The sequence below is a fragment of the Delphinapterus leucas genome, chromosome 19 (assembly GCF_059928025.1).
Source record: "Delphinapterus leucas isolate spDelLeu-1000000601 "Yukka" chromosome 19, BTC_Dleu_Yukka2, whole genome shotgun sequence".
NCBI lineage: Eukaryota > Metazoa > Chordata > Mammalia > Artiodactyla > Monodontidae > Delphinapterus > Delphinapterus leucas.
The window spans coordinates 49,690,007-49,717,868 of NC_143147.1; the positions used below are offsets into that span (position 1 = coordinate 49,690,007).

General features: G+C 45.5%; 2 protein-coding genes across 2 annotated transcripts; one reads left to right on the plus strand and one right to left on the minus strand.

Annotated features, from left to right (window-relative positions):
- Positions 1–1,093: 1,093 nt before the first annotated feature.
- On the plus strand, positions 1,094–10,738 carry ZPBP2 (zona pellucida binding protein 2). Its single transcript, XM_022558147.3, has 8 exons — positions 1,094–1,475; positions 1,607–1,672; positions 2,908–3,033; positions 3,693–3,854; positions 4,519–4,737; positions 5,303–5,385; positions 6,598–6,778; positions 7,814–10,738. The coding sequence occupies exons 1-8, from the start codon at positions 1,427–1,429 to the stop codon at positions 7,906–7,908; spliced, it is 981 nt and encodes a 326-aa protein (XP_022413855.1). The 5' UTR covers positions 1,094–1,426; the 3' UTR covers positions 7,909–10,738.
- On the minus strand, positions 5,908–27,833 carry GSDMB (gasdermin B). Its single transcript, XM_089901828.1, is given in 10 exon segments — positions 5,908–14,107; positions 14,544–14,670; positions 14,778–14,815; positions 15,420–15,758; positions 16,489–16,514; positions 17,667–17,703; positions 18,411–18,509; positions 19,232–19,406; positions 21,211–21,374; positions 24,658–27,833. Coding segments are annotated over 10 exon segments (1,434 nt in total). The 5' UTR covers positions 24,943–27,833; the 3' UTR covers positions 5,908–13,963.
- Positions 27,834–27,862: the final 29 nt, after the last annotated feature.

Consider the following 27,862-nt stretch of genomic DNA (forward strand, 5'->3'; position numbering starts at 1 on the left):
GTGGATTTATAATGTACTTTGACTAAAACTGAAATGATAAACTTCCAGGGAATCAGAGATGATGCCTAAATTTGTCTTCATTATCATCACTTTAAGAAGGGTACAGTTGAGACTAAACCATGAATCTAGACATGGTAACTGACATGGGTGGATCTGACTCACCGAATCACATTTCATGGCTTATGCTATGTAGGTAAAATTAACAGTGACTAAAACTGAAATCACTGACAAAGGTTGCTCCCAGACCATCTGAGATAGCCCAAGTACTGACTCGGCTCAAAGGAAATAAAACTGAAAACTCTTGATCTCACCCCAAATAATCATTCTGCACCCTGTCTGAACCTTGGGCTCTCTACCCACCAGCCTACTCAAAACCACAACTGAGGGTGTCCCGCTGCTAAGAAACAGACAACACACAGGGCATTCCAGGCCATCAAATTAGTAGCCAAGAAGGAACCATCAAAGACGCTGGCATGGTCCCCTTCGGAGCTCGCTCATCTTGACTTAGCATCCCTCCCCTCAGGAAAAGCATTTGGGGATCTCGCCTTTCAATTGGGCCCTTTCTTTAAAACAGTCTTACTTCACAACCCTGGACACATTTGCAAGTGGGGTCTCTCAACACCGTGTGATACTCTAAGTTGAAGATGAAGATTAAACGTTCCTCTAGAGTGTGAAGGCCTGGAGACGCCTTATTGGTGCACTAGCGGTTCTTCATTTTGTGGGTAGAACACAGTTGGGTAAAAATTGGGTGTTAAGAGTTTGAAAAAGACTGTGCACACAGTTTCAGACAGTTCATGAGAAGAAAGGCATAGGAAATTACCACGTGGGGCTCTCTGCTTCCTGTGAAGTGTAAATTTTCACAAGCTTCTCCCTCCTCAGGTCCTCATGTAATCGCATTCCTACCCGCCCTATCCCACTGGGACCACCATGTTCCTCTCGTCGATCTCTTCAGCCCCTAGACTAAGGAAGTGACCGAAACGCGAAGCCTTACGTTCTTTCTTCTTCTACTCTTTTCTTCTCTCAGGGATTGCTCAGAGAAAACCGAGCCACCGACAGCGCGGGGGAACGGCGCCAGACTACAGGCGCGAAGCATCAGAACCATCCGCACGACGGCAGCCGCGTGCGCGCGAGGGGGCGGGGCGCTCGCTTCCCGCGCACCTGCCCAAGGCCCTGCCCTCTGCCCGCGCCCCGCCCCCAGCCCCGCCCAGGCGCCCAGCTCGGCCCACGCGCGCGAGGCCCCGGTTCACGCGAGCGTTCTTCTGCGCGTCCGCTCCCGCTGTAGCGTCGGACAGTTAGGGGAGTCGACCCCCGTCGGTTTGCTCCTCTCGGTGGAGGAGAGATGGGGAGGCGTTGCGCTGGGGCTGAGGTAGGAAGGAGCCCGCTCCTCGACGCCTAACCCTCCCACGACGCTAGGCCCTGAGCCGTGATGCGAGCGTGGGTCCTGCTCTCCGCGGTGCTCTGGTACCTCACAGGAGGTGGGGATCCTCCCGCCAGGTCCCCTGGCCTCTCCCATCTTCTCCGTCCTGCCTCCTCCGCCCCGCCCCGCCCCACTCTGAGCCCTGGCTTCTCTTCTACGTAAAAAGTCAGTGGTTTCTTTCCTCCGCAGTTGGATGGCAGCGTAATTCCGAGCGCACTGAGAAAGGCTTCATTTATGGCAAGCCGGGACACCCAGGTAATAAGGACCTCTTCACTCGCAGAGTCTGCCCGAAGAGCCGGGGTTCCGTGGCTCTGCTAAGGTTCTTCCCGAGGAGGGAAATGGAACAAACATTTATTGAACGTATACTGTGTGCTCTGCACTTCCCAAAGGTTGTTGCATCGTTTCATCCTTACAGCGACGCCACTACGCCTCAGTTGAATCACCTTACCTAAAGCTGCATAGCTCGGTAGGAGCTAAGATTCCATTCAGATCTCTTTCTCTGATGCCACCTCACTTCCAGGTGTCCCCGCTGCTTTGCAACATGCGAGGCCCCCTCAGAGGAGTGATTTCCGGGGCTGGAAGTCCCTCTGTTTGGAATGCCCTTATCCCTTCCCTTGTTAACTAGAACTCCTACATATCCTTTACGGCTCAGCTCAAATGTCATTTGTCACTGTGATGAAACTTTCTCACACTCGCCAAGGAAAATTAGTCACAAGGCTCATTTTAGATAACTTTGGGCCGGTTCATAGCATTGGTCTGCTTTGGAATCTCTCCGTGTTTGGCAGCCCTCCCCTTCCCTGCCACCACCAAATTGTAGGACGCTGTCTTCTTTATATGTTCAGAGCCTGGCATTCAGTAGGCTTTAAAATTAATATCTTGTGGGACTGTATTTGTTCCAAGCACATTGTTGCTGCTTCCATCAAATCCGAAACAGAATAGGTATTGCAGAAAATCTTCCTTGTCTGTCCCATTTAATTATTGTTCCTAACAGAGGAAATTTATAGTTAAATATCATGTTTGCCTTGCGGATGACAATGATCATCTTTAAAACAGTTTTGCAACCAAAAGATCCTTTTCTGATCTTTAATTTGATTCCACTAACCCTTCAAATTTTTTTTATTCTAGTTAGTTCTGAATCCGTACATCAAGATGTATTATGCACATTTTAGCAACTAAGACGTGGCACAGCCAAAATAAATTGATAAATAAATATTTAAAAAAATAAAATGTATTATGTACATTTTTATAAACAACACTATAATAAAACAGAAAACAAAATATTGACTCTGTAGCAGTCTAGAGTTTTAAGATCTATGAGAAGCAGAACGGACTTTAGCATTCCAAATGTTATAATGATATGCTGATTTTTAAAATAGTGAAATCCAAAAAGAACTAATCAAAGTAACTTTGGGAAAAAATGGTAGGAAGTGTGTTTCTTAATTTAATTTTGCTATATAATGTAGTTATATATTGTTTTATTTTTGTCACAGTGAAATTATATGTAAAATTACATCACAATAGCCCAATCCTTGTCTGTATGGATTTGAAACGCACTGAAAAAGAAACAGTGGACCCCACCTACTTATGGGTTGGGCCTAATGAAAAGCCATTAACAGGTAAGTTATTCGATTTTAATATCTTCTTTTCTTAATGATGCAAACATTTTTTAAGAAAAGCGCTGTCATTTATTGGAATGAACAAATTGAAATTTAATTTTAACTACAGATTCACTTACTCCATATTTAGACAATCATATTATATCTTGGTCTGTGCCTTATTTTCTCCTTAGGCAAAAACTGAAGCAGTAATTTTTGTACCTTACTTCCCAAAGCTGTATTAGTTCAGAAGTTCTTATAAAACCTAAAATTTATCCTTGCAGCACCTGTGATAGGAGATGAGGTAACTAATAATGTAATTTTTCACGATGTTAGGAGGGTATCTTATAATATGAGCATTGTTAATTTCTGTCTTATGTGAAGAAATTGCATAGAACTATAAGGCAGTGTGATCTCACTTACAGAATTACTGGCATAAATCAATTGAAATTAGATGCCAAGAAATGAATTAAAGAAAACCAAAATATATTTCAAAAGTGTACTTATCTCATGTGGTTTTCCATTGAGTAATATGACAGAGTTACGATTTTGCTGAATTCTTGAAGTTAAAATAGTCCATTAATTTTTAAATTTTTGTATTTATTTGTAACGCCAAGTTTACTAAATAATGTTTGAATTGTTACATGTTAAATACCAAGCAATTTACTCTTTCTGTTTAGGAAATAATAAAATAAATATAACCAAAACAGGAAAGCTGATGGTGAAAGACTTTCTGGAGCCTTTGTCTGGACTTTACACATGCACTCTTTCTTATAAGACTGTCAAAGCAGAAACCCAAGAAGAAAAGGTAGTAAAGCAGAGATATGACTTTATGATCTTTGGTAAGAATATAGGCACATTTTAACTTAAACATTTAATATGGATCAGAATTAAGTATATGGTTTCTTCATTTAGTGAAAATGAGTCTTATATATAATCATTATGACTTATAGAGTATTTTGGGTGTATTTGACTAGGCAAACTCTTAAACTGACATCAAAATAGTGTGTCCTAAATAATCCTTTTTCAGCCTCCCACTTCCCACTGTAGGTATGCAGGCACAATCTACATTATCACAACTTTGCCAGGTAATTTAAAAACTTATGTTTAATTCCATAAAAGCAAATTAATGATCCTTTTCATTGGACTGTGCTGACAGCAACACTTCTGTAAATTAAGACCCTCACCATCAAAGTCTTATTTTTTTCTTGATCCTTTTAACTTACATATATAGCCAGCCCACAGAAACCATACAATCTCTTGTACTGAGTGGGTAATATATCAGATGAAAATAACCTTTTTCATTAAAGTTATTCGTTTTATATCCTTTTGTGAGGACAAACTGTTAAAACATTTTATTAGAAAAAATAAAATACCCCCCAAAAACCCATTTTATTAGATAAATTAAGTTTCTGTGCTGGTTTGCAAGATTGATGGGATTAACTATTACATGTTATTTGGAAATTAATGCTAGGCACAATTGTTTTATTCTCATCTTTTTTAAAGCCTACCGGGAACCTGACTATTCATATCAGATGGCTGTACGTTTTACCACAAAATCTTGTGTAGGAAAGTATAATGATCTGCTTTTTAGACTGCTGAAGAAAATCTTGGATAATTTAATCTCTGATTTGTCATGCCATATCATAGAACCATCATATAAATGCCATTTTGTTAAAGTCCCAAAACATGGCCTCATTCCTGAGCTATTTATAGCCTTTCAAGGTAAAAAAAGTTTTAATATTTCTTTAATTTTATGTGTTTAATCTTAATTACAAAATTAATTGCCATATGATTATAGAAAGCTTATAAATAGTAGGTCTTAAATGTTTGTTAAGCACTAAAGTATGTTGTTGGTCTTAACCTGGTTGTGGTTTTAAAAATTAACACATTATTTGCCTTCAACTATGATATATTGTTGCCTGTCTTTTAGAACTTAATATCATTTTATAAATATGGGCTTTAATTATGCAGCTAATATTTAACTTATAACTTCTTATAGAATTTTAAATTGTATTTTTGAGAACTTAACAAAAGGGAGAAACCAAACCAAACCAACCCAGAATTATTACTATTCATTTTAAAGCCTTGTAGTTACCTCCATTAGCCCCCAGATGGAGTGAAATCATAATGTATAAATCATTCAAATTGTGCACCTTTACTTTATCACTAGAATTACATAGATTAAACACATGCACACATGCATACTGAATTCAGCATTTGGAGCTTTATTGGAATGTTTGGAACTTTTTGGAATCTTTCTGTGAAAATGTTATTTTTCCCCCTCCAGTTAATCCTTTTGCACCAGGGTGGAAAGGTAAATGCAATGAGTCTGTTGACTGTCAAGATAACACTAACCATAATATCCTCCAGGTGAGAATTTCAGTGTAAGGGGAAAGTATTTGAATAGTATACAAAGCTATTTAAAAACTGAAATATGAAGTATTATTGATTTTTGGTTTCAGTTTTATAAACTGAGATTGTTGCAATCTTGGCTATTTAAAAATGTTTTGTTGTGGAAGAGTACATCTGGAATGTTATATAGCTCCCCAGGTTAATATTATGTATTTTTCCTATGACAGAAGGATGGATCACTGGTCTTTGTTCTCCAAATGTAACTAAGCAGCAGCTTGAAGAACCACCTTACAATCATGTCAACCTAGGTTAAAACAGTGGTTCTTCCAAAATTGTATCTGTACTGATCAAAACAGTTGCTCTCTCCTCTGCCTCCTTAGAGGCTAAGGACATAGTCTAAAAAATCCTTTCACTCTCCCCCTCTATCCCTGAGCGCATACCCTTAATATTGTGCATGGTTTATGGGTTATTATTAGTTATTATTTAAGCCCCATGCTCAAAAAATAAAACAAAATTTACACCATTAGTCTGTAATGCTGATTAGAGAAAAGTTTTGGTTTCCATTTTGCTTGGCTTTTTTTTTTTTTTAATTTTATTTATTTATTTATTTATTTATGGTAGTGTTGGGTCCTAATTGCTGCGCGTGGTCTTTCTTTAGTTGCGATGAGCGGGGGCTACTCTTTGTTGCAGTGTGCGGGCTTATCATTGCGGTGGCTTCTCTTGCTGCGGAGCACAGGCTCTAGGTGCGTGGGCTTCAGTAGTTGGGGCACGCGGGCTCTAGAGCACAGGCTCAGTAGACGTGGCACACGGGCTTAGTTGCTCCGCAGCATGTGGGATCTTCCCAGACCAGGGCTCGAACCCGTGTCCCCTGCATTGGCAGGCGGATTCTTAAGCACTGCGCCACCAGGGAAGCCCCTTGCTTGGCTTTTTGGAATTAGAAATAATGAACTCCCGGTTATCTACATATGGAATAGACATGATGCAAATAATTCAAAACAAGTGCTTTTTAACCTCAATTTAGTTTTTCTTAACTGTTGTGCATAAAAATTGACAATAATCTATAAGGTCAAGGCTAAACTAATTTTAGTATTAACATGCAACTTTTCGGGAATTCATCTGTTGTGTAAAGCAATGGCATGTTTGTATTACGTTTCATTGCCTCTGATACAGGAGGAGAAATTTGGTTCATAGTTTAGTAATTGTACTTCTCTCTGGTGTTTTTAATCTTAGGCAAGAAATCGAATAGAAGAATTTTTCCAGAGCCAAGCATATATTTTCAACCATGATTTTAATAAAACTCTACCAGCTATGCATTTTGTGGACCACAGTTTTCAGATAGTACGAATAGATAGCTGTCGTCCAGGCTTTGGAAAAAATGAAGGTCTCCACAGCAATTGCGCTACCTGTTGTGGTAATTATAAAATATAAATATCTAATTATTTAGGTTATATAGTCAGAATTCACTTAGCATAATTCAGTTGAATATTTATAGTGGTTCTCTTTACCAAAAAAATATGTTTAGTTAAAGGGAAGTAAAAATTCAAAGCCCAAATTTCTAAATATACTTATCTTCATGTATATGAATTCTGCTAATGTAATCTTTTGTATTACAAAATATTTCTGTAGTTTTTTTTTTTTTTTTTTTTTTTTGGCTGCGTTGGGTCTTCGTTGCTGCGTGCAGGCTTTCTCTAGTTGTGGTGCGTGGGGGCTACTCTTTGTTGAGGTGCGCGGACTTCTCATTGCAGTGGCTTCTCTTGTTGTGGAGCACGGGCTCTAGGTGTGGGCTTCAGTAGTTGTGGTGCACGGGCTCAGTAGTTGTGGCTCGCGGGCTCAGTAGTTGTGGCGCACGGACTTAGTTGCTCCGCAGCATGTGGGATCTTCCCAGACCAGGGCTCGAACCCGTGTCCCCTGTATTGGCAGGTGGATTCTTAACCACTGCGCCACCAAGGAAGCCCTTCTGACTTAAGCTACTATACTATGAAAGAAAACAAAATGGTCCTGCCTAGAAATTGTAAATAGGAACTAGAAAACAAGAAATAGGAACTCATAAATGAAGCAATGCAGAAGACACTGTAAAATGCTGATGCTAAAGGAAAAAGATAAGATTCTAACTCTTTTCTGTCTTTAAGATGATCAGATAACAATGTTTAAAACTTATAAATGGGGAGTTCCCTGGCGGTCCTGTGGTTAGGACTCTGCGATTTCACTTCCGTGAAATCCCGGGTTCAATCCCTGGTTAGGGAACTAAGATCCTGCAACACGCTCAGTGCAGCCAAGGAAAAAACCTCATAATAATCTTCCACACCTTAACTGGCTGAACATTACTCATAGTATAACATAGATATAGAATGTCAATGGTGTGACATTAATGGCAATTTGTATTATTGGTATAAGATGCCTCTAACTGAAATTATCATGATCTACTCCATTGTGTTTTCCTCTGCAGTGGTTTGTGGTCCTGGGACTTTCAGTCCTGATGTTGATGTTACATGTCAGACCTGCGTTTCTATCCAAATCTACGGAGCTACATCTTGCCCATAAAACTTCAAACAAAAACTGCAACGTGAAGACTAGAGGTGAAAGCATTGTTACTTGCTTGTGGAGGTGGCGAACATAAGATGATTTGTTCACATCCCAGAGTGTCATAGATAGTTCCAGTAAGTAAGATCAGTAAGACCAAAACATTGGAAAACATACCTTTTAGAAACCCTAAAAAGGTAGTTGACATGGCATTTCTAAGAAGGCATTTAATATCTCCAGTGTGCAAAGGAAAGTGTAAGTATGAGTGGATGAGTTTTATTGAAATATGTTTTGTTGTTTACAAACAATCTGTTTCCGTGTACCTAAGACTATATTAAGGTAAAGAAAAGTAGCAAAGTATAATATAATAAAAACGTTGTACTTTCCATGTATTATTTTGTTTGATATCACTCTTATATAAAGGCATATATATTACCTTTATAATTAGAACCAAAAAAGTTATTTCTTTTGGTGTCTTTGCTTTCAGTTTGTTTTTAGAATAATAGAATTTATTAGTATAGTTTTAGGTTTACAGAATAATTGAGCAGATATTATACAGAATTCCATATACCCACTCCAGCCCACACCCTCATCCCTCCCCAGTTTCCCCTATTATTAACATCTTGCATTAGTGTGATGCATTTGTTACAATTAATGAACCAATGTTGATACATTATTATCAACTATAGTTCATAGTTTATATTAAGGTTCATTCTTTGTGTTCTGCAGTTCTATGGGTTTTGACAACTGCATAATGACATGTGTCCACCCTTAAAGTTTCATACAGAATAGTTTCACCACCCTTAAAATGCCCTATGCTTCACCTATTCATCTCTCTCCCTTACCCCAGAGCCATTGACAACCAGTAATCTTTTTACTGCCTCTATAGTTTTGCCTTTTCCAAAGTGTCATAAACTTGGAATTGTACAGTATGTAGACTTTCCAGACTGGCTTCTTTCACTTACCAATATTCATTTAAGGTTCCTCCATGTCTTTTTGTGACTTAATAGATCATTTTTTATTGCTGAATAATATTCCATCATATGGGTGTGTCAAGGACATCTTGGTTGCTTCCAGTTTTTGGTGATTATGAATAAAGTTGCTATAAATATTTGTGTACAGGTTTTTGTATGGGCCTAAGTTTTCAAATCAATTGCGTAAATACGAAGGAGCATGTCTACTGGATTGTATAGTAAAATTATGTTTAGTTTTGTAAGAAATTGCCAAACCGTGTCCCCACTTGGTCTCCCATTTTATATTTCCACCAGCAATGGATGTGTTTCTTGTTGTTCCTCATCCTCACCAGCTTTTGGTATTTTCAGTGTTTTTGATTTTGGCCGTTCTAACAGGTATATAGTGATATTTCATTGTCATTTTAGTTTTACATCCCCTAGTGACATCTGGTCTGAGCATCTTTTCATATGTTATTTGTCATGTGTATATCTACTGTTCAGATCTTTCTCCATTTTTTTTATTGGATTAGTCATTCTTATTGTTGAGTTCTAAGAGTTCTTTGTATATTTTAGATACAAGTTCTTTATCGGATATGTGTTTTGCAAATATTTTCTCCCATTTTGTGGCTTGTCTCTTTATTCTTCTCACAGTGTCTTTCACTAAGCAGAAGTTTTTAATTTTAGTAAAATTCAATTTACCAATTTTTTCCCCATGGATCATGCTTTTGGTGTCATACCTAAAAACTCATTACCAAGCCCAAGGTCATCTAGGTTTGCTCCTGTTGTATTCTAGAAATTATATAGTTTCATGTTCTTTGCATATGGATGGTTCCAGCACCATTTGTTGAAAAGACTATCCTTCCTCCATTGAATTGCCTTTGCTCCTTTGTCAAAAATCAGTTGACCGGGCTCCCCTGGTGGCGCAGTGGTTGAGAGTCCGCCTGTCGATGCAGGGGACGCGGGTTCGTGCCCCAGTCCGGGAAGATCCCACATGCCGCGGAGCAGCTGGGCCTGTGAGCCATGGCCGCTGAGCCTGCACGTCCGGAGCCTGTGCTCCGCAACAGGAGAGGCCACAACAGTGAGAGGCCCGCGTACCGCAAAAAAAAAAAAAAGTCCACATCAAAAAAAAAATCTTAAAAAAAACAATAAATAAAATAAAATTAATAAATCAAGGGACTTCCCTCATGGTCCAGTGGTAAAGATCCACCTTCCATTGCAGGGGACTCAGGTTCCATCCCTGCTCGGGGAACTAAGATCCCACATGCCGTGGGGCAACTAAGCCTGTGTGCCACAACTACAGAGCCCACGTGCCCTGGAGCCCACACACCACAACTAGATAGAGAAAACCTGCACACCACAACTAGAGAGAAGCCCGCACGACACAACGAAAGATCCTGCATGCCTCAAGGAAGATCCTGCATGCCGCAACTAAGACCTGATGCAGGGAATTCCCTGATGGTGCAGTGGTTAAGAATCCGCCTACTAATGCAGGGGACACGGGTTTGATCCCTGGTCCAGGAAGATCCCACATGCCATGGAGCAACTAAGCCCGCGAGCCACAACTACTGAGCCTGCACGCCACAACTACTGGAGCCCGCACGCTGCAACTGCTGAGCCTGTGTGCCACAACTACTGAAGCCCACGCCCCTAGAGCCTGTGCTCTGCAACAAGAGAAGCCATGGCAAGGAGAAGCCTGCACACCACAACGAAGAGTAGCCCCCATTCGCTGCAACTAGAGAAAGCCCACGTGCAGCAACAAAGACCCAACACAGCCAAAAAACAAAATTTCTTTCTTACATCTTTATTGGAGTATAATTGCTTTACAATGGTGTGTTAGTTTCTGCTTTACAACAAAATGAATCAGTTATATATATACATATGTTCCCATATCTCTTCCCTCTTGCGTCTCCCTCCCTCCCACCCTCCCTATCCCACCCCTGCAGGGGGTCACAAAGCACCGAGCTGATCTCCCTGCGCTGTGCGGCTGCTTCCCACTAGCTATCTACCTTACGTCAAAAAACAAATTTTTAAAAATTAAAGGGCTTCCCTGGTGGTGCAGTGGTTGAGAGTACGTCTGCCAATGCAGGGGACACGGGTTCGTGCCCTGGTCCGGGAAGATCCCACATGCCGCAGAGCGGCTGGGCCCGTGAGCCATGGCCGCTGGGCCTGTGTGTCCAGAGCCTGTGCTTCGCAGCGGGAGGGGCCACAACAGTGAGAGGCCCGCTTACCGCAAAAAATAAAAAAAAATTAAAAAATAAAAATAAAAAAAAGACCCAATGCAACCAAAAAAAGAAAAAAAAACCTTTAAAAAATAAATAAAATTAATAAATCAAGAATAAATATAAGAATATCATGTTTAGTTGTAATAAAAACTAAAACTGTTAATATGGGTGTCTCAAGGAAGTGGGACTAGGTTATAGGGTTCAGGGGTTTGAAAGGAAACTTTTACTTAATTTGTTTATATTCTTCTGTACTGTTCAAATATGTCCTCATGTGCATATATTATGTTTTTAAAGTTTTTATTGAGATAAAAACTCACAGTAAAGTGCGCAGATCTTAAATGTTTAGCTTAATAAATGTTTACACATGTAAACGTGGTTACACATCCATGTAACCACTATCCAGATCAAGATATAAAATATGTCCAGTGCCCCAGAAAATTCCCTCATGCCCCTTGCCAGGCAATACTGCACCCACTGAGATAACCACTATTTTTTTTTCTTTTTTTTTGGCTGCACTGGGTCTTAGTTGTGGCAGGCAGGCTCCTTAGTTGCAGCTCGAGGGCTCCTTAGTTATGGCATGTGGACTCCTTATTTGTGGCATGTGAACTCTTGGCTGCAGCATGCATGTGGGATCTAGTTCCCTGACCAGGGATCAAACCCGGGCCCCCAGCATTGGGAGCACAGAGTCTTAACTACTGTGCCACCAGGGAAGCCCCAGAGATAACCACTATTCTGACATCTACCACCATCATGTAGTTTTGCTTGTTTTTCACTTCATTTACATGGAGTTATATACTGTGTGTTTTTTTAAGACTTTTATTGATGTATTGAATATAATACACTTATAGTAACATATACTGATCTTAAATGTTAGCTCAGTGAATCTTGATATATTTCCAGCACTCCAGAAGATTCCCTCATGCCCCTTCCCAGTCACTACTGTCCCCACTAAGATAACCACTATTGTGACTTCTACCCCTATTGCTTGGTTTTGCCTGTTCTTGAGCCTCATATAAATGGAATCATACAGTATTGTAGTGGCCACGGAGGGTACCACCCGGATTTTCTTTAGGAGAACCTGCTGTGGGAAGCAGAGTTGACTGAGAACCTCTAGCCTACCCCGCTGTAGATCTGTCTTCTGAGCCCCAGCTCCCCGGGGCTACATCCAGCCACAAGCTGAGTATGAGGTACTGGAGCCTGGCCCTTCTGCCTGATGGGGGGCCCTCCGGCAGACCACCTTTGCTCAGGTTGGCTTGGCTGAGACCCTCAGACTGTGCTGCCACCTGAGACCCTTTCTACTTAGTCTTTCCCTCCTCCTCTCCATTCCCAAGTTTTAGACCGTCATTGTGATTTGAAGGTTTGCCATGCCGATTCCTGCTCCCTCCCTTTATTCTTCACGGGCTTTCCCCCTATTAAGTCCCTTGCATATCTGATTCCATTTTGGCACCTACTTCTCAGAAGACCCATGTGTTTTTGTGTTGGCTTCACTTGCTCAGCATTCTGTCTGTGAGAACCATCCATGTTGTTATGTGTAGCAGTAATTTGTTCTCTTTTATTGCATACGTGTACCTCAATATATGTATCCATACTAATATTATTGGACATTTGAATAGTTTTCAGCTTGGGGCTCTTATTTTAACGTTTCTGTACATGCAATCTTATGGTGAACACGTGCATTCATTTCTCTTGGGTATATGCCAAGGAAGTGGAGTTGCTGAGTCATAGGTATATGTTTAGCTTTAGTAGATACTGGTAAACAGTTTTCCAGAGTGGTGGACCAAGCTACACTCCGACAGCACTTATGAGAGTTCCTGTTGCATATAATATTTTTACAAATTTAAATGTGAAAGCGACTAGTTCAAAAGATAGATACAAAACAAATGTATGCTATATCATTCCTAGTTTAATGTTTAAGTTACCATTTTTAAAACTGCTGCATAGAAAAAATGTTCACATACCCCAAAGTGTTAATAGTGGTTATATTAAAGGGAGAAGGGAGATCACAGGGTGCCTTTACCTTTGACTTTGAGAAATATCTGAAATGCTTTACAACAAATATATATTTCTTTTGCTTTTAATTACATTGTCTTGAAAAATGTTACATAGAACTAAAAGGCTTATGATGAAAACCAGCAGTCTCCTCCTACACTCCTACGCATCCCTCAGTCCCATGTCTCCTAGCTTACACTCCTATAATTGCTTCCTTGCTTCCAAAGATGTGTTGAAATCCCTTATCTGCTGCCCAATTCTCTTTATTCTGTGGGTTTCTATCTTTTCCATCGCTTTATTGTCATTTAGTGAGATTTCAAGAGGGAGAGGAAATTAATATGATCAATCTGCCACTTTTAATCATACAATCCAGGCTGAGTTTTGGACATTATCATGGTGAATGGGATGTATCAAAAAATAGCGGCTTGTTTTAAAGACATCATTCTGGTGATTGGGAATAGGGATGGTGAGAATGGACTGGGGAGGGGAGCACCCAGAGGCTTGTGGGGAGAATGCTTAAAGAGCTGACAGGAGGGACTTCCCTGGTGGCACAGTGGTTAAGAATCCGCGTGCCAATGCAGGGGACACGGGTTCGAGCCCTGGTCTGGAAAGATCCCACATGCCGCGGAGCAACTAAGCCCGTGCGCCACAACTACTGAGCCTGAGCCCTAGAGCCCGCGAGCCACAACTACTGAGCCCGTGTGCCACAACTACTGAAGCCTGCACGTCTAGAGCCCGTGCTTCGCAACAAGAGAAGCCACCGCAGTGAGAAGCTCGTGCACCGCAACGAAGGGTACCCCCGCTCGCCCCAACTAGAGAAAGCCCGCGCACAGCAACGAAGACCCAACGCAGCCAAAAATAAATAATAAATAAATAAATAAAGTTATTTTTAAAAAAAGAGCTGACATGGTATTAGGAAGACACAGAGGTAGGCTTCTCACCCAGCTGCAGCAGGATGGAGACAACAATGTAGAGGGCACAGAGAGTCCGTGCCTCAGGGTCACAGCCCACGTCACGGGGCTGCTCACCCTGGTTCTGCTCCAGGATAGGCTCCACCTGGAAGGAAACCCACCAGACTGTAAAATCTAGAAACAAGGAAATATGCCAGAAATGGCAAATATTTGGCCGCACTCCTTAATCCTGAGCCCATGGCAGACGTAGCAATCCACCACGGCACTCTTGCCTGGAGACCCTCAAACTCTCAACATAGTGACAGGCACTGCTGATCTGTCAAGCTGGGGCCAACTGCCCTCCTGGGACTAACAGTTTTCCAACCCCCTTTCTTGCCCATAGGCAAGCAACAGAGCCTAAAAAGCCCATCCTAAGTTGTCCTGGAAACTATATATCCGGGGAATTGCCACAAACCAGCTGCACAGACAGCTGGCAGAGGACTATGAAGTAGGAAGGGACTGGTCACTGGGACTTCTGGATCCTTGAGAGCACGGGCATTCACTTCCACTAGGACCTGGGCCCTCAGCCCAGGCTGTCTTACCTTGTCCTTCAAAAAGGGCGGGGTCCCCTTAACTAGGGCCTCAGCAACAAGCTGCCCCTCCTCAGACAGCTCAGGGGGCAAAAAGGAGGGTGGCTGGTAGAGAGGCGAGGCACATAGTGGGACGGGGCTTCACTGTCTGGTGAGAGCTGGGACAAGCATCAGAAGTTCCAGAGAGCCCCAAGGAGTGCTAGATGGAGGTTCTTCCAAAGGGCTCCTGCTTTCCTCTTAGCCTGCAGGAGGTCGTAGGGGAAGAGGAGGCTGTCCCTCAATCCCTGGCCTGGGAAAGATGGCTAGTGTCTGAAGTGTGAAGTTCTATGCCTCACAAAATGTAAAAGGCAGTGTATACCCCCTTCCTCCCAAGATTTGATTCCCTACAGGCCCCTCTGCTCAGCATTTCCTCCACACCAGCTTACATCCAAACCCCTCCTCACCCATCAAGTCATCCAAGAAATCCGAAATGGCTTCTGTGTGCTCCTCCATCAAGATCCCAGCAGCGTATATACAATGGAATATTACTCAGCCATAAAAAGGAACGAAATTGGGTCATTTGTAGAGACGTGGATGGACCTAGAGACTGTCATACAGAGTGAAGTAAGTCAGAAAGAGAAAAACAAATATCGTATATTAACGCATAAATGTGTAATCTAGAAAAATGGTACAGATGAATCTGTTTACAAGGCAGAAATCAAGACACAGACGTAGAGAACAAACATATGGACACCAAGAGGGGAAAGCGGGGGTGGGGGGGTGGGGGGATGAATTGGGAGATCGGGATTGACATGTATACACTAATATGTATAAAGTAGATAACCAATAAGAAACCGCTGTATAAAAAAAATAAAATTCATTGTTTCAAAAAAAAAAAAAGATCCCAGCAGCGTTAAAAAGGCTGCATGACAGAACCTGCTGGGCCTTCCATCTGTAGCTCCCCGGAGCGCCGGACCTCAGACACCTAGGACCGGGAGATGGGGGAGATAAGCCCAGTCCCATTATAGCAGGTTGTCTCCGCACTGGCTCCTCCCTCTCTCTGCCCCAGTTCTTCCTTGGGCCTCTTACTCTTCGCTCTAGATCCTGCAGCTCTTCATCCTTGCTGAGGCACTTGGTGAAGCAGCTTAGCACCTCTTTTCGCTCCTCAGTCGGATTCTGGAGGACTCGCACCATGTCCTGCATCCTCTCCTTCACGCTTGGGAAATCCTCCAGACTCAAGGACTTCCCAGTAGAGGCAGAAATTAAGAACCCCACCCACCTAGCCTAGCAATCTCCATTACCAAGGCTCCCCAGACGCCATTCTTTATCTATCTTTCTTCTGGAGACCACCTCTCTGTATATTCCCTTCTTCTAGTCTTTTCCTGTTAAAACATCCTTCTTCCCAGACGCCCACCAGCATTGCCTCCCGCTGACCCCACTTCCACCTCCCCAACTCACCCTCAGTCTTATACCAACCCCCAATTCTTCTCCATCTGCAGGAAATCAAAGCTTATGCCGTCCTTTCCATTCAAAGTGCAAGCTTTGGGCCCCAGCAGGAGTAGTGAGGATTTAGAGGAAGTTAGAGCAGTGGTTCTCAGCCTCGACTGTGCATGAGAATCCCCTGGGGAGTGCCCAGACCCGATGCCCAGACCAGGCCACACCCCCAGATCACTTAAGTCAGAATTTCTAGAGGTGGGACTCAGGTATCACTACTTTTAAAGTTCCCCCCAGGTGATGTCTACAACTCATGAGAATCACTGTGTTTAGAGGAGACAGATGCACTCTCCAGACTGAAGTTGAAACCTGCTTTGGGCACTGTCCTACCCCTCTCCTCCCAACAAGCTCCACTGCCACACACACATATGCACACACACTCACACGCACTCAGCTGCCCCACCTGAGCTGCACTTCTTGAGGCCAGAGGGCTCAAGAGTGAGGAGTGTAGCTACCCTGAACACAGCTGGCTTCCATCCTTACCTAACCAAGATGAACCGCCATCTTTCTCTGCAAAGAGGAAGAATAATCTCAGAGAGTCTTCAGGTTACCTCCACCCACCTGTGGACCTTCTTGTCCCAGTGGTGGAAGTTTTCAATTCTGGACTCTGAGCCCTCACTGCCCATGCCAGGGAGCCTGCATCCTCATCATTGTGTGTAAATGACAAAGCACTATATTTACAGACCCCTTCCTACACCCTCAGAGATAGCAGGTATAGGATTATACCTAGATGATTGAAGGAGAAATGGAAGCCCAGAGAGGGCCGCTCAGCAAGTTTGGATCAGGGCAGGAACTGGAATCTATCCCCTGACTCCTCTGTTATGGCACTTTAGTCTCTTCTGAGCTAGCAAGACCTTGCCAGGACTGAAACTGCAACTTCTACAACTTCCAGAAATTTTTCTTGAATTTTCTGCTCCATCTAGACTTCTCTCTACTCCTTCACAAGGCCTTTTAGGCAGTAACAACCCTTACTGGATTCAGGGAAAGACTCTGAAATTCCAGAGGAAGCCACGCGGTACGCGGGCCTCTCACTGCTGCGGCCTCTCCCACCACAGAGCACAGGCTCCGGACGCACAGGCTCAGCGGCCACGGCTCACAGGCCCAGCCGCTCTGCGGCATGTGGGACCTTCCCAGACCAGGGCACGAACCCGTGTCCCCTGCATCGGCAGGCGGACTCTCAACCACTGCGCCACCAGGGAAGCCCCCTAGTTCATTTTAATGTCAGCATAACCATGGCTCAGGAGGCTGTAGAGCTAGTGAGTGGCAGAGCCAGGACTAGGCCCTGAGACCGTCTGACTCCTAGTCCAGTGCTCCTTTCAGTGCTAGTGCTATTGTGTGAGAACTGACCAGGCAATTCAAGTGTGCTTCCTAGGCCAGTAACCCTTCAGTAAGGGCTGTGAGCCCAGGAACCAGCACACTGACCTGCACAGAGCAAGTCAAAGTTGGCGGAGCCTGGAAACCCTAGGTCAACATGCAATCCAACCTACTTCTCCAACAGGCAGATTTTTCTCCTGCCCTTACCACAGTTCCCACCTGGGTGCATCCTATTACATTCTTAGCACTAAGAACTCTATAATCCCAGGCCATTTGTTATCCTCTTTTTAAAAATAGTATCCTTGCCCATTCTGGAATGATGAACAGGAGGCCCAGAAGCTCACTCACCTTCTGGAAAGGATTTTTCTTTTCTGCCCGAGAAAACCTAATACCTAAACCAGTTTGTAAAAAGAGAAAGAGAGAAAGACCAGTTATCAAAAAGCTCCGTTCTGGGACTTCCCCGGTGGCACAGTGGTTAAGAATCCACCTGCCAATGCAGGGGACACAGGTTCATAACACTGGTCTGGGAGGATCCCACCTGCCGCAGAGCAACTAAGCCCCATGCACCACAACTACTGAGCCTGCGCTCTAGAGCCACGAGCCACAACTACTGGGGCCCCCATGCCTAGAGCCTGTGATCTGTAATAAGAAGCTCACGCACCACAACGAAGAGCAGCCCCCGCTCTCAGCAACTAGAGAGGGCCCGCGTGCAGCAATGAAGACCCAATGCAGCCAAAAATAATTTTAAAAATTAAATTAAAAAATAAAAAATTGTTTTTAAAAAATAAAGCTCAGTTCTCTCTCTGTAAGGTCCTCTTTCTCCCCAACCTTCCCACTCTGCCCTCCAACAGAAAAAAAAATACTAGGAGAGAGATGGGAGTTAACACTTCTAGGGAAGAATTAGTGTCATGCTGGGGCAAACCCTGGGTCAGTGGTGTCTGAGCAAGGACCCTTCATCACCCTTCTTCTCATTCCCTGGAACTTCCCCCCACCTTCTAGCTCACCAGGGCCCCTCCAGGCTGACATAGACCCCAGCTGAATCAACCCCCACCCTACTCATGTGTTCAGGCTCCCCCATCCACCCCGCCCCACCAGGCCTTGCTTACCCATAATCTCTGCGTTGGGGAAGACTGGCTGCTTTACTCGATAGCCCAGGACCTTCTCAGGGGTGATGGTCACTTCCGTTTGGTGCTAGGAAAAACGAGCTCAGGTTGATTGATCCCTAAGTGCTTGACATAGTTATCTTGCCTGATCTCCCAAACAATCCTGGGAGGTAGACATTTTTATCCTCATTTTACAGATGAGAGAACCGAGGCTCTGAGAGGGTCAGCAGATGAGCCCGTTTCACAGCAGTAGAGCTGAAATTTGAACCCGCATCTGACCCCAAAACTCATGTTGTTTCCACTTCATTCAACAAATATTTATGGGGAATTCCCTGGCCATCCAGTGGTTAGGACCTGGCGCTTTCACTGCCAGGGGCCCGGGTTCGATCCCTGGTCAGAGAACTAAGATCCTGCAAGCCGCGTGGCGTGACCAAAAAAAAAAAACTTATAGAGGACAAAACATGCCCGTTTTGTTCCAGGCATCATGGCTCCTGCCCTCCTGCCTCCTGGAAAGGGAGGAAGACAATGAACAAGCAAAAAACACCCGAGTAACTATGAACCGTGGGAAGCGCTATGAAGCAAATGAAGACAGAGCACCACTAAAGAGTAACAGGGGAGAGGCTGAGTGATGCCACACAGACTTTGTTGGGGCAAGAAGAGAAGTCGTAAGAAGGCCAAGGAGCAGGCAAGACTGCTCAGAGAGGTCTAAAGGAAGAGCTGAAGAGTGCGGAGGCTGGGCTGGCAGCCCCTGACCTGCAGTGGGTGAGCTGAGCTGGCTCTCCCACAGTCCCCACCTCCCAGGATCCTAACCTTGTGTTCATATCGGAGGCCAAAACATTTCATCGGGTCCCAAAAAATATATTGCTTTTCACTTTTCAGGATTACAGTCTTTGTCGTCTTCAGAGTTTCCGTTACTAGATAAAGGTCTTCTCTCATCGCCTGGACTGATTGGAACATAGGGGGCTCTTTACTCCTCTTCAGCTTTCTGGAGGGAGTAAAGGGGCAATGAGAGGGGCCCCACCTCCCAGGGACATTTCTCCCTCTCCAGCAGCTCGTTTCTATTTGAGATTAAGTGCCTCTGAGGCCAGAAGACCATCCCAGTTCACTTTACCCACTGTGGGCGGGAACGGGGTGCAAAGTGGGAAGGGAACCCGCTAGCATTTCTTGAAGATTACAGTGTACCAGCACTGTGAGATACTTCACGCGTCATTTCATTCAACCCTCACCGCCGCGCTATGATGTAGGCAGGATTGCATCCGTTTTTCATATGACGAAATTGAGGCTTAGAGACAGGTCGTGAATGGTCCAAGTTCACACAGCTAATAAGTGTATAACTGGGATACAAACCCCAGTGTGTATGAGTCCAAAGCTTGTGCCCTTCCCATGGCACTGAGATAGGTATCTGCCCAGTCCACAATACCCCCTTCTCTGAGAAGGGGCTCCAGCTCCCTGCACTGGTCTCTGGGGCCTGGTTGAATTGTCCACCCTTGGGGGTCCATGAGGCATCTCTGATTCCATAAAGAAATTCATTTGGTGACTTAAAACAGCCTGATGGGGGACTTCCCTGGTGGTCCAGCAGTTAAGACTCCACGCTCCCAATGCAGGGGGCCCGGGTTCAATCCCTGGTCAGGGAACTAGATCCCGCATGCATGCCGCAACTAGACCCCAAGCAGCCAAATATAAATATATGTATAAACCTCCCTCCCTCCCTACCTGATGGAACTTCTGGTATTTGCAACCAAAAGACCCCCAAGAAAGTCCTACATCCTTGCCTGAGCAGATCTTCCTCTACCTACCCTCCCCCCCACAACTCTATTTACACATTCCACATAGCTTCACTCTAGAAACAACAGGCTTGCTAGAAAAATTGAGTTCCCTCAGAAAAACTGCAGAAGCCCCCTCCCTAGCAATACCGTGATGGGTAGGGGTAGATCAAAGGACCAGTACAATTTCACTGCAAGGCTTTCAGTTTTTAATTAAAAAGGAAAAACAAAAGGCATCCACCGTGCTCAGGGAGGGCTAGCCCAGGAGAGCGGTGGGGCCCCTTCCCCCGACCCATCCACACTTTCCAACAATTGCAGCTAGGGAAGGAGACACCAATACCGACCACAACATGACTGCTGAGGAGGAAGGCTGGTGATATCCCTCTAAGTCCCTTGGAAGGACCATGCCCTCAGCTATCAGAACTTCTGTGGCACTTGATTGGTGCCACCCTGGTGGGGTGGGCCGGTGGCACTTCCTGTGCAGGAAATGTTCAACGGGGGTGCTTTGATTTCATTGGGCTTCACTTCAGCTCTCTTACCAAGTACTTACCATGTGCTGGGGATAAACAGAGAGGTTAGTAAAGTCAGTCCCTGGTCACAAGTTGTTCTGAGTGCAGTGAGGGGAGGGAACATGGAAACCACGGGCTTGCCGCAAGGCAGAGTGAAACAGGAACAAAACACAGATTTGAGCAGCACAGTATAGGAAAACAGAGGACAGTGGCCTCTTGAAACCAGCCAGTTTTGGTCCAAGCCCAAGTAATCAATCACCCCGGAGGACAACAGGGAAATAAGTGAATTGAGGACCTCAGAAGAAGGGCTCCTGGAGGCTGATTCTGGAAGAATGAGAAGGCTTCCTGAGGGTGGAGAAGAGGAGGGCATGCTTGAGTGAAGGAGTGGGATGGGGAGAGCTGGGAGTAGGGAGTGGGAGGCCGCACCAGCCAGGGGCCCCCCACCTCAGATGCTCTTGGTGCCCAAAATGGGCTTCTCCCTCTCTCCCTCCCCCTTGCTGCCCGCATCCAGCCTCACTTGTTCTTAATGGAATCCAGGAATTTCTGGAGTATCCGGGTCTTTGATAACTCGATGCCCTGCTCCAGGGACCTGGAGAATGTTATTCCCATGTCAAGTGTTTTTTCTTTGGGTAATTTCACTGTCAAACTTCCCTTTGAGTCTACGCTGTCCATAACTTGGGACTTAACCTCTGACCTGGAAAGAGAAAGGTAAACGTCACATTGAGGCTGACCCCAAAAGATCTCTCTCTAGAAAATCCTCCCTGGTGCACCCCGTCCTGGGCTCCCCTCCACGATCCCCTTCCCTTCTGAGGAATTCTTCCAGCTGTGGCTCTCCAGCCAATGCTGTTCTCACCAGAAGTCATCATGCCTGGAGCCCACTCTGCCACCTTCTTACCAAATGACCTTGGATAAGTCACATCACCTCTGAATCTGTTTCCTCATCTATAGAAGGAGAATTTTTTTTTTTTTTGGCTATGGCCTGCAGCATGTGGGACCTTAGTTCCCCAACCAGGGATCGACCCCGTGCCCCCTGCAATGGAAGCTCGTTGTCTTAACCACTGGACCACCAGGGAAGTCTCTATAGAAGGAGAAATATTATTAGTACCTACTACTTCCCGTGCTTGAGGAAATTAATAAACTAATGCAGTTAAGCACTTAACAAAGTGCCTGGCACACATACTAAATGTTCAGTAAATGTGAGCTAGTCCTATATAACTATTTGAGAGGCTGAAATGAGACAAGGAAAAGTAAAGTGAAAGAATTAGGAGGCCCTGACCTTCGGGAAATAAAAGTTAAGCAGAGTTCAGTCTCTGTGTTTGTGTGCACTGTGCAGGTGTGAAGTGAGGCAAGTCTGGAAAGTTGCCCACCCAAGTGGACTCTGCCCAGCCTTGCACAAGGCCTTGCACAAGGCCTTGCATAAGGGCGTGGACTCCAAGTCAGTTGCTGCCCTGGAGCTAGTGGAGCATATGTGGAGATGCTGCCAGGCTGCGTGTCCTTCTCTCAGACCTCCCAGTTCTGAGCCTACAGAGCAGGGAGAACTTCTACTGCTGGATTTGGGGGGCAGGGCCGGATTTACAGAGAAGAAATGCATTTTGAAACTGGTGGAACTATGACAGACCTAGAAATAGTGCCTGAAATCAGTCCTGTGTGTGGGACGCTAATGTCTCAGGGCCCAATTGTTTCTTGAGTAACGTAAAAGTTCGTGGGTACTTTATCAGAGAGAAAGAAAAATCAAACCTTATGCACACAAAGAATACAGTATGGGGGAATTCCCTGGCGGTCCAGTTGTTAGGACTCTGGGCTTCCACTGCAGGGGGCATGGGTTCAATCCTTGGGTCAGGGAACTAAGATCCTGCAAGCCACACGGTGCAGCAATCAATCAACCAATCAATAAAACAGTATGGAGGAGGGGCAGGGGGAAAGAGTAACTTGACAGTGGAGAAACCTGACAGGCAGTACCTCAGCCAGCTGACCAAGGTCAACATCAACAGTGATAAGTCATGTTGATAGTACATAACCTTGATATGATGTGATGGGGACAGCACTTTACCTCTGCAGTCTTCCTCCCCCAAACCCATTACCTAGGTCTATCCATAAGAAAAAAATCAGACAAATTCCAATCAGAGGGGTGTCCTACAATATGCCTGACCACTACTGCTCAAAACTGTCAAGGCGGCTTCCCTGGTGGCGCAGTGGTTGAGAGTCCTCCTGCCGATGCAGGGGACACGGGTTTGTGCCCCGGTCCGGGAAGATCCCACATGCCGCGGAGAGGCTGGGCCCGTGAGCCATGGCCGCTGAGCCTGTGCGTCCGGAGCCTGTGCTCCGCAATGGGAGAGGCCACAACAGTGAGAGGCCCGCGTACCGCAAAAAAAAAAAACAAAACTGTCAAGGCCATCCAAAACAAGGCAAGTCAAAGAGGAGCCAAAGGAGACGTGACAACTACATGTAACATGATGTCCTGGATGGGATCCTGGAACAGAAAAGGGACACTACATAAAAATCAAGGAAATCTGAATAAAGTATGGACTTTAGTTAATTAAAAAAAAAAACAAAAAACAACGATGTACACCATCTAGTTAAAAAAATAATAATCTGTTTGAAAAGGGAGCAGGCCAAGTTGCTGAAAATCAATTTAAATGACCAGTTCACCTCATTCTTAAGGACTTTTTTAGTTTGGTTTCATCTCTCCCTCTGAATTTTTTTATGCAAACAGATAGACTTTCCCTTAAAGCAAGTTAACTGACTTAGTCAAATTTTTTTTTCCATAATTAAACTTGCCCCTGCCCCCTGGGGAGTAAGATGATCATTGCAAAACATTCTAGTCCTGCTTTAAAGTTTTCTTCTGTTTCCAGTGAACTTGTCTTTTTTTTTTTTTTGACAATTAGCTTTTAGTAAATTGACTCTTGGCAATTCTCGTTTCAGCGAATTGACTCAGAGTCTTTGAAAAATACTAATCTGAAAATTTCCTAAAGTCCCTTGCTTACTTAAACCCCACTTGTGGAAAAGCCCACCACCTCAGAGTATTCTGTGCACTGCTCTTGGTCACATAACAGCAGTACCAGGCACGTGGCAGGTGCTCTAAAACTATACACTGGTGTCGTGAGAATTCTTTTCCATCTCTTGGTGAGATCCAAATGGGCTTTGGCAGAGATGTCTGAGCTGTAAAACTCCTCACCATGAGGCGTGAGATGCTGCAATAAGTCTCCAAGTGAGGGTTCATCAACACCTATCCTGGGGCTTCTGAAACCCAAGAAACCCCAGGAGTCGCTGAGCTTGGAAGCAGGGGGATGGAACAGACTTCTCTACTAAGGCCTTTGAGCCCATAAGAGTTCTGCTCACCAGCAACTTCCCATTCAGCCATGATCTCCAGGAACAGGAAGGGATAATAATAATAACCGCCACCAGTAGAATGATTGAGGCGAACTTTTATTGAATGCTCCTTCTTGCATGCACTGTGGTAAATGATTTATGTAATTTATCTCTTTTGATTCTTGCAACAGTCTTCTTGAGTTGACAGACGAGGAAACAAACTTAGATAAAACCACTTGTCCAGAGGTCACCCAGCTGGTAAGTGTGGCAGAGCCAGGTTTCGAAGGCAGATGCCCCCAATTCTAAAGCCTGAGTCCTTTCCTAACCACTAAGCTAATTGCCTCCATTTAATTATCCATTTAAATGATAAACATTATAAACACATGAGAAGACCTCGGCTAATTTAAAAGAGAATTATTTACAAAGGAAAAAAAATAGGAAAGACGACTATTAAAGAAGAGTTTCCAATAAAAATAAATTTCCATTTCCCCTATTCCCTTCTCCCCATGCAGCTCTCCCGTACATTTCTTTAATTGAGGTGTATGGACGTGTACATACAAATACCACGGTTCCTTTTTTGACTGGCTGACCTCATTGACAGCAATGGGGTGTTGACAGTGGGGTAGCGTAGGCATAGACAAAGTCTCTCACCCACCTCATACGGAGGAACTTGGAGCCCAGGAACCAGCTTATCAAACAGCCCTTCACCCTTGTCCATCTCCAGGATGTCCTACAGGGTGAGGTCTCTCTTATCATATTGGTATCCAAAGAAACGTCTCCTCTCCTTCACCAGATAGAAGCAGTGGAATCTGTCAGCATCAATGAGGCTTCTGACAGCGATCATATCCCCACCAGCGTCCATGTGTTGGACCACAGCTCTTGCGACTTTCTCAAATACCACGAGCATGGTACCTGGACCAACTGGGAAAAGGAAGCCCATTGCAGTTTGGGGGAGGGAAATATTGGTTCAGGTTTTTAAATCTTCTACCTTTGGCAGCTTGGGGTCAAGAAAGATCCAAAAGTTCTAGGCCAACCAGAACAGTTTGCCTTCCCTGTTTCCAGAAGGTGTGGTGGTCACTACACACTAAGGTGGGATGGCCATCACAAATGCTGGATTCTCCTCTGCCCCTTGTGGAAACTTTCTGGAGGAAAGCTGGAGTGGCGATTGCCCAGAAGGAAAGCGAGATCTGTTTTCTGCATCTCCCACAGCAGTTGCCCCTTGCTCAGAGGGGCCGATGGGTGGGAAGGTAGGCTCACCATCCCCAGCCAGACCCTCACCAGTGCTGATGAAGAGAAGCCAGGAAGAGATGAGGGGCATGACTGCCGAACCTCACATTACCAACCCCAACAGACGACTCGCTTCACTCTGACCCCTGGGCCACCCCCACTTGCCTGTTCTGCAAGGCAGTTGGATGGTTGCCCCTACCAACCATTTCCCAGTGAGATGGTCATAAACTGGCCTCAGAAGGAAACAAAAGAGAAAAGGTAGTACTCTACCTTTGTACTCAAGAGTGGCTTGGAGCTAGGTGCTCTGGACAGCCCCCCACCCCCAAGTCCTGTCTCCTCAGTTTCTGGTCAACTTCTGAAAGGTCCGCTTATACTTGGTAAAACAAAATGAATCCCAAAACCCCGCCTGGGGCATCTCCCTCCACCCACTCTCCCCTTCACCCTCTCCTGGTCTACTTTTGTCTCCATCTTGCCTGCCCTGCGGGACCCTCCACGGGCCCACCACGGGGCCAGCCTGACACAGCTGCTCCTCCCCCATTTCTGTTCAGCAGCAGCTCTTGTGTCCCCACCACATTGGACCCTTCGGGCTCTCTTTCCTCCAAATCCTTCTTACTCTTTCCCCTTCCATCAATCATTCCGCATCTCCTTCCCTTTCTTCAGGCTCCTCTGTCACCCTCCTGAGGCCAGATCACCCCTCACAGTCTTCCTGGCCACCTTCCCCTAAGTCCCTTCTGGCTAGCCCAGGCACCTACTCACCCATGCTCCCTTCTCTGCCCCTGCCCCCATCATGGTGGCCAACTCTCCACTCACTCCCCACCTAGGAATTCATCTGGGTATATGGAAAGGCTGTGCCCAGGGCCCACAGTCCATCTCAGGGGCCACCCACCTTTTTTTGTCCTCAGCTACTCACCAAAAATGGAGGTTGAAAGAGTCCCCTCTGTGTAAGATCTCTGCACAGTTCCTGGCCACTGTGTCTCAGGAAATTATAATACAGGAATTGAAAAAAAAACAAAAAAAAACAAAAAAAACTGGAAAGCTAAGTGCCCCACCTCTCAGGCTTTTAGATAAGCCACGTTATAGCTAGGGTGGAGGCAGACAGGCCAAAGGTAAGAAACCAACCCTTCCCTCCTCCTGGACCCAGGGAGCAGGTGGGAGATAGATGATAGACATACACAGATGATAGATATACACAGGTGACAGATATACACAGACGACAGATATACAGATGACAGATATACACAGACGACAGATATACACAGACGACAGATATACACAGATGACAGATATACACAGATGACACTGCACTGAATGTGCTGTAAAGACTCCTCCCTCTCCTGGCCATGTGAGCCTCAGTAAGTCCTATTCCCTCCCACTCATGCTTATGGTGGGGAGAAGGAAGCAGGAAGATTCCTCTGAAGACACAAAGGCCAGGAGGAGATGCAGCCCTCCAAAGCAAGGAAGAGAAGTGAAACAGGGCAGGAATTCAGAGGAAAGGACTGGGCACCCCTTGGGGCTCTGCCTTCTACATGAAGCCATTGCTGAACTGACCTCCTCCCTGGCCATGTCACAAGCTATCCCTCTGCCAGCCCAGCCTGGCTGAAGCCCAGAGGTGTAAGTTCTGTCTGAGGACCAGCCAGGCGAAGTCCCAGAGCAAAATGCTGCTCTCTGGCCAGCTTACTGCCTCTGCCAGTTCCCCGCCAGCCCCTCCAGCTTGCTCTGCTGGAGGCAGCAGGAAAAGCAGAGGTCCCAGGGGCCCTCCCACCATCCAGGCAGAGGGTCAGACTGATGCTCCACACTGCCCCGTCTCCGCCCCCTCCAGGAAGCAGAGGCCAAACTCAGGGGAAATAGGAACACACTGTCCTTTATTTGTGTTTCTCAGAATACTGTACAAAGGGAGTAAAAATCCTATTCACACTTTGCTTAGAAAGATTTTGAGGTCAAAGTTCCTTATGATACGTGGGGCGGGGGTTGGGGGGACCAGGATGCAGAAAACAGGGCCAGTGACGCCACCACCTCCGCTGCCACCGCTCCCTCAGCGCCCTGGCACCCACACCTTCTCAGAAGTAACACGGACCCCAGTCAGGCTGGGGAGGGGAGAAGGCGGCTCCTTCCTGCCCCTGCAGGTCACTCCCTGCACCTGCCGCTGTCCCGCTTGAGAGGGACCATGCGGGACTCTGCAGCCCACCAAACCCCTTTGGAGGTGGCCTGATGGCCCCAAAGGTGCATGCCACACGAGAGGCCCCGCCCCAGCGCAGTCTGCACAAGGAGGTTACCGGGTGAAGGGCTGCAGAAGGGCTCCACCATTCATCATGTCTGTCCCATGTCCCCGCGGCCCTCACACCACTGCAGAGACGGGCGTCAAACTGGACCTGTGCTTACAATGACGCACAGGCCCCTTCCACCCATCTCCACCCCCTCATGCCAACCCAGGAGCTTCAAACCCATAGCAGCCTCCCTTCCCATTACCCCCACCATGCTGTGGGTAAGTGACCCTCCAAGACTGCCCCCTTCCCTGACCGCTTCCCAAAGAATGAGGTTGGGTCTGTTCCCCCCCCACCCCACCCCGCATCTTACACGAACCCCCACTGCTCTGCGGCCCCGTTGTTTTCAGTCTCAATTCACCCTCCCCACCC